General features: G+C 36.8%; 2 protein-coding genes across 2 annotated transcripts; one reads left to right on the forward strand and one right to left on the reverse strand.

Annotated features, from left to right (window-relative positions):
• Nucleotides 1–516: 516 nt before the first annotated feature.
• Nucleotides 517–3,841, forward strand: LOC130229850 (uncharacterized). Its single transcript, XM_056458857.1, has 4 exons — nt 517–713; nt 838–995; nt 1,530–1,601; nt 2,008–3,841. The coding sequence occupies exons 1-4, from the start codon at nt 567–569 to the stop codon at nt 3,065–3,067; spliced, it is 1,437 nt and encodes a 478-aa protein (XP_056314832.1). The 5' UTR covers nt 517–566; the 3' UTR covers nt 3,068–3,841.
• Nucleotides 3,842–4,225: 384 nt separating this feature from the next.
• LOC130229852 (uncharacterized) lies at nt 4,226–6,772 on the reverse strand. Its single transcript, XM_056458861.1, has 2 exons — nt 6,586–6,772; nt 4,226–5,603 (listed from the first exon to the last, which is right to left on the reverse strand). Exon 2 carries the CDS (start codon nt 5,484–5,486, stop codon nt 4,365–4,367), a length of 1,122 nt encoding a protein of 373 aa, XP_056314836.1. The 5' UTR covers nt 5,487–5,603; nt 6,586–6,772; the 3' UTR covers nt 4,226–4,364.
• Between the last annotated feature and the right edge of the window lie 2,680 nt (nt 6,773–9,452).

A 9,452-nucleotide genomic window follows, 5' to 3' on the forward strand; every position in this document is an offset into this window, starting at 1 on the left:
CTTATACTCAATTTCTTTAAATAATATAACAATTGAAGTCAGAATTATTAGCCCCCCTGTATATTTTAGTCACCGATTATTGTGCTCCTTTTCAGCGGCTGCCTTAGTATGTTCATTTTTATACTTATTGCAATTTTACCAATCCTATTGACCTTATTCTACAATGCGGAAGTGCGCTCGTTTTTGCGATTGATTTAGAACTTCCGATTCAGTTGGCTGTTTGAGAAATGACTAGAGATAATAAACGGCAGAAAACGGTCAAACTACTCGCTCTACAAACAAGTGTTTGCATGATTATACATAAAAACTAGAATAATATAATAAGAAAAGATCAGTTTGCAACATAAAGCAGCATTACGAGCTGTTTTAACCTCTAAAAATGAATGGACGTGAATGAGACCGGAAGTCTCGAGCCAAAAAGATTCAAATGACTGCGCCCGCTCATACTCGGAGAATTCACCTTATAGACTGATTTCACGCGGCCGCCATTAAATACACGAAAGCGAGGCTGCGGTGGGAAGAAACCCGGAAGTGTCGCCTGGAGTCACGCAGGAACGGCGTTTGCGATGGCGTATTGTTGTGTACCTGGCTGTGTATCTTATCAGCGAAGAGAAGATGACAAAATGTTATCCTTTCACCGCTTTCCGAGTGACCCGAAGGTCCGTTCTGTATGGATAGCGAAAATAAAAAGGGATATCGGACCTCATTTTCAGGTAACTTAACGTTAAGGGAAATGGCACTAACGTTAGTTAGCTAACGCTGATGTTGTCTTTCCCAATCATACGTTTTAGGTGTTATTTTACCAAACTGAAGTTGATGAACTGATTCTCTCATTAGATTACAGACAACACGAGGGTGTGTTCCAAACATTTTACACAGGACTGCATTGTTTTATCACTCACCGGGTTACGTAGGCTGAAGCAGGGAAGCGTCCCCACGGTGTTTACCTGGAGCCATGAACCGAAGCCAAGGAGGACACTCAAGCGAAATCAGGGGTGGGTTCGTTTTTTGTTGACTATCTTATTACTCTTAAAGAGATTATGCATTTATTTGTTTAAATTCACAAACTTAACTGAATGATACTAAAGTGATGTTTACACATTTGTTTTCTAACAAATTACAGCGTTGGTGAAATGCTCTAGTCTCAAACTTTAATATATAAATGGCATACATTTATATTGAGGTAAAGTTTGGTTTTATATTCGCACATTCATTCAGTGACAGCTCCCTGTATAGTTTACCATGGTACTTTGAATATTCTTACGGAAATTACATGCAACTAATTGCTGCTAATATGATTTCACTATTTAGAATTTGCAATTTATAAATTTCTGAAATTATATTAAGGAGAAAGTCTGAATGTGGGAATATAAAACCAACATTACCTGAATTAAATGTATATATCGGCTGCAAATTTATTAGTTTGGTTAAGTTGGATTTGTTAAGTTTATGTAATTATGTGACAACTTTATGTAAGAGCACTATATAAACTGCCAAGATAATAACTTTATTTTTATAACCCTTTCCAGTGTTTGTAATGCTGAAACACTTAAGGAGGAAGAGGATGTCCATTTCGTACCTGTTCAGCACACTGGGGAACCGTGAGTCTCAGAAATAAAATGTTCATTCAGATAAAAATTAAAATCATGTTGTTAATTTTTCATCCCCATGTTCGTCAAAATCACTTTTTATTAGCATGGACACATTAATGGTCAAATCTGACTGAAATGTTTTCTATTAAATGTCTCATTCTATCAGAAATTTATATTGGGTTGGAGGTGGTAGTTGTTCTAATAAAATTACCTGAACTTTCAAATTAGACTTCAACAGTGTTACAATACTATCTTTGTGAATCAGTTAAAAAATGTAGGGTTCATTTAAAAGGAACTTTTACTAAATTGGATTTGATTCTCAGATTGAACATAAATCGAGCATGTATATTCATTTAAATATCTCCTCGATGCTTATATTTGCAATGATAATTTTTTGTTTTGTCTTAATGTATAGATCTAACACTGGCTTTGGAGTACTGCAAGACCACGATTACCTGGAAACGCCCCCCTCTGTGGAAGACCAACTGAATGCAGCACAAGCAGAAATTGCTCGTCTGACAGAAGAAAATGTCAAATTAAGAGGTCAGCAATTTTGTCTACAGCGATTTCAGTGCGATCCCAAAATGATAATGTTCTACACTGGTTTTAAAGATTATGAGACGCTCAATGCACTCTACCTGTCTCTTCAACCTACAGCTCAGTCTCTGGTGAGATGGAGTCAAATGCAAAGACTCAGTAAAACGGAGCAGACTTTAACCAGTTTTCATGCTCAAGACATTTGTCTCTTTGACCAGTTTTTCTTGTTTCTCTGTCGTATGAGGCAGGGTCTTCTCTCCGCAGACTTGGCTGTAAGGTTTAATCTCTCAAAGGCCACAGTTAGCCGAATATGCATAACATGGGCTAATTACCTTTATTTTATGCTTGGGACACTTCCAGTATGGCCAAGTAGAGAGGCAGTAGATGAGCTTATGCCACCGTGTTTCAAGAACACTTTTCCTAAAACACGTGTTGTGCTTGATTGTACCGAGATCCATATTCAGACAGCAAGCTCAAAGGTTCTTAACACAGTGACATACTCTCATTACAAAGGCACCACCACATTGAAATCCCTAATGGGCATTTCTCCTTTTGGGTCAGTTAGCTTTGTAAGCAATCTTTACACTGGCTCCATCTCTGACAAGGAAATCACCAAGGAGTCAGGCATTCTAAAACTCCTTGAGCCAGGTGATGAAGTAATGGCTGATAAGGGCTTCCTTATCAGGGATCTCCTTGCTGATATTGATGTCAGTCTTGTGACCCCAACTTTTTTGGGACCAAGTGGACAGTTAAGTAAAGAAGAGATTGCACACACCCAAGAGATTGCCCGTTTGAGGATTCATGTAGAGAGGGCCATCAGACGCATCAAAGAATATCACATTTTTGATGGTGTCCTACCACTTTCACTCTGTGGTTCTGTCAACCAGATGTGGACTGTATGTGCTCTTCTTACAAATTTTCAAGGGCCACTGTTTTAAAGCTTTAAAACAGTGACCCATGAAAATTTGTTCCCAAAAAAATTAAAACATGTTGAAAATTTGCAAAGCCTTAGGCATGATCCAAGATGAAGAGGAGTTTGTTTCTTAATCAGAGCAGATTTAAGGAAATGTATCATTGCAGAAAGTCAGTTGGTGAGGAAGTGTTGTTATTTAATGTTTCTCCAGATGTTTTCTGATTAAGAACCAAACTCGCCTAAAACTTTGTTTGCCTGAGGGTTATCACATTTTCACAAGTTTTCATTTTGGGGAAAATATTTATCTAATCCCTGTTATATAAACTAGGTGGGTTGCACTGTATGATCCAGTTAAGTACAGTTAAATAAAATATTATGAACAGCAGCTACGCTAATTGTCTTTTTCTTTTTGCTCTGTTTCATCCCGAGGAATCTAGAGATTGTGCAGCTTCAGTTATTCAGTTCTGAGACCCATGAAGAGATGATGCCAAACCCAACAAGGATTCGCAGAGATGATGCCAACCCTACGAGGACAACACAAACTCTTAAGCACCACACAATATACATAAGTTTTACTCTGATTTTGATTATTTTTTATTTATTTATTTATTTTTTTTAAGTTTTCTGATTTTGATTGTAAATATAAGTGACTTTGTTTAAAGCAGCTTTAGAATGATAATTGCTATGAAAAGTGCTGTACAAATGAGTTTGACTTGAATGTTTTGGAAACTGTATAGTATCTTTCATATTTTTAATACTTCTACGTTCTAGATTCTACGTTCATATTTTTAATATTTCTATGAAATAAAACATTTTGTACAATTAATCAAATTCAGTTCATTTAATGCAAGGATTTACATATTTACATATTTATACCTAATTTGTATTATATTTGTTTTGGATGCAATTAGTCATTTGTCATTATGAGTCATTATACCTCAGCTGAGGTGATGCATTAAAATGATGCATGGTATGCATAGTTGCAGATTTGAGGTGTGTAAATATATGTTTATTATATATCTTATTTTGAATGCAATTAGTCATTTGACAGCATGTGTATGAATTAACAAGGTTGGTTGCTGAGATATATATATATATAAAAATAAAAGGAAGTGAATTCCTGAGATGACTGGACAAAAAAGAATCACAGGGTTGACGTGACGTGATGTATAAATAAAACCTTGCTTAGTTTTTGGAACACAAAATACTATATATATATATTATTATGTTTTTAATGAGTTTAGAATATCATGAGGATGAGTTATAGCTAACAAAATTGACATTTTTCAATTAACTATCCCTTGAAGAGGTAATGTGTGATATTAAACATATAAGCACAGGTTGGGTAGCCAATAGTTAAAAAAGAACATGTCCAGCTTAGCTTTCATGGCTTCCCATTTTTCTACATCAAAGTGTATACGTTCCAGGTGGAAATCATTTCTGGATTTGACAAAAAAGTCACACCATGTCAACCCTGTGATTCCCATTTGTCCAGTCATCTGATAGTGGTATTCGTGACTGGTTTTGAGACCCAGTACACCATCTGCTCCTAAAGAAAAGTACTTGCACTCTAAAACACTGTCCACATCCGGACACTTAATTTCAAGTAACCCCAGAGCTCCAGTGCTGTCGACCACCTTTCGATCAGGAGACGTGCCTAAATGGGGGGCATGAGGGTTTATGACAAAGCCGCAAGGGTAAACCTGATTGTTGGTTATCTGCTCGTATTGTCCAGCTGCGACTGGCTCCAGTTCCAGTCCCCTCTTCATTGCTGGTGTCTGAACTATTTTACGTTTCTGCATGCTGGTGGCAAGGCTGTTGAAGTCTGCAAATCGTGAGACTATCCTCTTAAAGGTGGATGATGTCAGACGCTGGGAACGCACACGTTGCCAAACTTTACTGTTGCTCTGCCCCCTTGTTTTTTTCTCTAGTACCTCAGCATCAGGGTGTGTAACAGTCAAGCCACTATAGAAAATGCTCTCATGCTCACTGAGAGCTGTTGAGAAAGAACATGGCTGTGGTGGGAGAGGAAAAGGTGGGTAGGAGTCTGTGGTGGTAGTGGGCAACCTCACAACTTGGTAGGTCAATGCTGATCCATGTGGCATATATCCAAATTCAGTAGCTACTTTTTCCACTGGGTGTGCCTTTGATGCCTGCAGCAGTTTAAACATTTGGCTGTTGCTTCCAATTTTACTTAGATTGTCGTGAAGGTCATTAGCAAATTGATCGCTTGGTAGAGGAGTTGAAACAGGACAATAGACATTTGGGGTAATACCATGATTTGATCTTTTTGTTTGGGATGGATTAGCTGCTGGTGGCTTTAATTTTGTTATACTAATTATATTAATAGGTTTAGGGGCTAGACCAGTAGAGCGAGGAGGAATATGCCATGTCTGTGGCAAGGAGGTTTGGCTAACAATGGGTGGAATGGATGCGTACTGCATTTTAATGTAGTGTGCCAGGGTATACAGCAGCCCTATTTGGTGGTTGCAGTGACCCAGGCCAGCTTTGCAGTTGCAATTTGACTCCCCGATGACAAAACCTTCAGCTGGAAACTGAATCTGTAAAATAGAATCAGTAGAGGAGTCGGTATTTATTCAAAATAATGACAATATTAATCTTCAGCATGTTATTGGAACTTACATTAAAATTCACAAACTATTCCAAGTTTGCCGTTCACCTTATGTTTTTGGCACTGGTTGTATTGACTATAATGTGGTAATTGTTGACAAGTACAATAATTTTACCACATTTCTGTATAACACACGTTTGTGTGTATGTATACATATTTAAGTGTGGACAGCGCCGGTGTTGTGCTGAGAAACGCACCAGTCTTAAAAAATAAAATTGTTATGAAGAGAATGAGGTGAGTTTCATGAATTGAACCCTTTCCCTACAGAATTTATATATATATATATATATATATATATATATATATATATATATATACACATACACACACATACACACACAATACTGATGAGATTAAGTTAAGTGAATTGGTTTATGAATTTATTTGTTAACCTTGTTAGTTTTATAATGTCACTTCTTGTTCTTGCTTTATCTATAAAAAATAATATTCATATTATGTTTTAATGTAGACTGAAAGGGGTGCATTTCTCGGCACAACACCGCAAAGACTTTTTTTCTTATGTCAATACTAATTGAACATGTAGATGGAGTTAGTATTAGCATTTACTCATATGACCAGACTTATTGTGTAAATGTGATATTCTCAGAAAGACAGGGAGAGGAAAAAGAAATCGAACAGAAATGAACTTTGGCACCGGAACACGAGCGCCTGAACTTGAACTCATGTAACCTTAAATGTTACCTGCACCATGTAAGGGCTATCGTTTTTTCGCATTGAGCGAAATGCCCTTGCCCTCACAATGCAGCCTGACTCACTTTTTCTGACTGCAAACATTAGAAAACAATAATCTAAATACTTTCTAACATAATACCTGGCTAACATTACAACGGAGGTAAATCAATAGCTTTTGAATGCTAGCAAAATTACATTTGTGTAAAGTTTAACCTTACCTTCGATATTTGTGACGTATCCCTCAATCCAATTACTGTATCCTTTCAGAAGAACAGCTCTTGGAATGCGGCATCCTTCCTCGGCCCACTTTTCCACATCTGTACTTTCAAATCGTGGCAACAGCTGGAGATTTGTAGTCCACGGCATGTTTTTGCAATGTTTACTTCAGGTTACTTCCGGGTTTCTTCCCACCGCAGCCTCGCTTTAGTTTCTTAAAATGGCGGCCGCGTGAAATAACGGAAGTTCTAAAACAATCGCAAAAACGCGCACACTTCCGCACTGAAGAGTCAATAAGGTGAATAAAAAAAGCAGACAAAAGCAAGTCCAAGCCCCTTAACTGCCCCACCATGAAAAAAGTTGGCTTGCGCTTCTTAAGTCCTAATATTGCTAGTATTATTCAACACATTCCATAATTTCTGAAAAATGTCCGCCTCCAGCAAATGGCTGATATGTCAGTTCATGGTAAAAGTACCAGAGTTAACACGTATACTGTGAAAAAAGTGTAAGACCAATTTATTTTAAAACCTAATCAAAATCAAACATTTCTGAATACTAAATCATCTTTATTTTTTAACGTATGCCATAAAATATTTCAGATTCTCATGTAACATGCTTACTTGTGTTTAATAAGTGAAGTTTAATAAACTTATTTCGAGAGGAGCATGTGATATGATTGATCGCTGCTGGTCTCTCATCTGTAATCAGCGATAATCTGATCAGATTGATTCAAGGTTACAATAAATACACTGATTTCACCCTATTAACGTATCTTCGTTTTGGAAGAATCCCCCCTTCCACCCCATCTCCTACTTTACCAGGGTGAGCTCTCGAGACATACCTGATCTCAGACCCCCTTATATAGACCAGGGGGAGCTCAGGGATCTCTCTTGGGACAGAATGCCAAACCTGCTAATGGTGTCAATAGTAGTGCAACAGGATTATGTATGTTTGATGATTTTTTTTGTTGTTGTTTGTTTCTTTTGTAAACCAACAATGCTCTGTTAGATAAACCATTATTTAACAGTCAAAATATGTCAATCACTTGGTAGAGTAGGCAGTCAAAGGGTTAACGTTTCACATATTTAATATTAAATATTAACATAAATATTGATAACCATGACAACAGTACACATCAACAATTTATTTACACCATGAACTCAAGCTGACATGACATCTGTATTCTGTTTATTGATAGCATGACCAGAGATGTATAAAGTACTAGAGACCCAGACTTGAGTAAAAGTACAGGTGCTCTATCAAAAAAGTGACGAGTCGAAGTTGAAGTGCTCTTTACTTAAGTGGAAGTACTAAAGTGTTCCAACATTTTTGTGCTTAAGTATTTCAAGTAGTTTATTTTAAAATTTACTAAAAAATTGAAAGTACAAGTATTGTATAATGTACTTATTAAAGAAACCAGTCAAAAGACAAATTGTATTGTTTATCTTAAATATCATTTTTGGGGCACGTGATTTTTTTTTAACGATTTATTATATATATATACACACACACACACACACACATATACAGGTCAAACACCCCATACAGCATGACAGCCCTATTGATAGCCAGCTTACCGTTAAGTGAACATCGCAGCATGTTATGAACTGCGGGTAGCTAACATTAACTTATCTAGCGCTTACTGCTGTGTTTTGTGTATTATATTATTTTGAATTATTTTATATTATTATTTCTTCAAATTCGATGGTGAATTTTTGAAGGCCATTATTATTTCACAATCTTTCGGGAGGCAGAGTTTGCACTTCATTCTATATGAATTGTCTTTGACTCCGATAAATGCAAACATGTGCTGCGTCCCAATTTGCATACTATCCGTCCTAAATAGTATTTGAAAGTAGAATTAGTATGTCCCAAATTGTAGTATGTTAAAAAGAGTATGCCAAAGGTTCCCGTATGGTTTACGATTTCCGGTAAAAACTGGAAGTGTAGAAGCGTCCATACTCTAACCGCTGATATTGCCCACAATACATTGCGCGTAGGACGTGAATTCGATTTAGAACTACAAACACGGGTGAGAAGTGTAAACAAACTACAAACATGATGGATGCGCGAGACCAACCGTCAAATAGAGGCTTCGGGAAATATGTTTGTATGACTGTTAATTAATATCTAGCCCACTGGAACATGTTTTAATCGCGTTTTCTGAGTTATATTTCATCTGCAACAACAATACTGAACTTATATAAAGACGCGTTTGGACATTAATGTCTGAATGCAGAATTATCCAAACACCTGAGGAGATTTCTCTGCATGAAAGACTCCTGAATGGGAGATTAACCTGCTGCTTCTCCAATAAGGTAGGGAATTAAACATGAAACAAATGTGGATGATGTGTGGATGATTGACAGGGCTCGTAACTAAGCAACACAACGATCTGTTAACGAGGAAGTAGTTTGTCCCAAAAGCTTGCATACTCTTCTGTTACACACTCAAAAGTGTGAACTTTTCCTTCACAAAAAAAAGTTCATACTTTTAGGGTGTAGTATAAGTATGCGAATTGGGATGCAGAAATGGACTCTAAATAGGGCCACAAGTGGTCGTCTTCCTCATCGCCAGGAACAGTTGAAAGTGAAAAAGTGGAAGTAGGAGAAAAAAAAAAACTTTACTCCAGTAGAGTACAGATACAGCCTTTTAGAATACATCTCTGTAGCATTATTCATAGTCATAAAAAAAAATAAAAATAAATACCTCATAAATAATAATACTCCTTAAAGCCTGCATTAAAGTGGTTTATCTAAAAAAAAAAAAAAAAAAGGATAGTTCACCCCAAAAAATGTAAATGTTGTCATAATTACTAGTGGTGGGCAGAACGAGGCTTCATGAAACTGAAACAGTCGAAGCTACAAAA

This window comes from Danio aesculapii, chromosome 5, assembly GCF_903798145.1.
Source record: "Danio aesculapii chromosome 5, fDanAes4.1, whole genome shotgun sequence".
Lineage (NCBI taxonomy): Eukaryota > Metazoa > Chordata > Actinopteri > Cypriniformes > Danionidae > Danio > Danio aesculapii.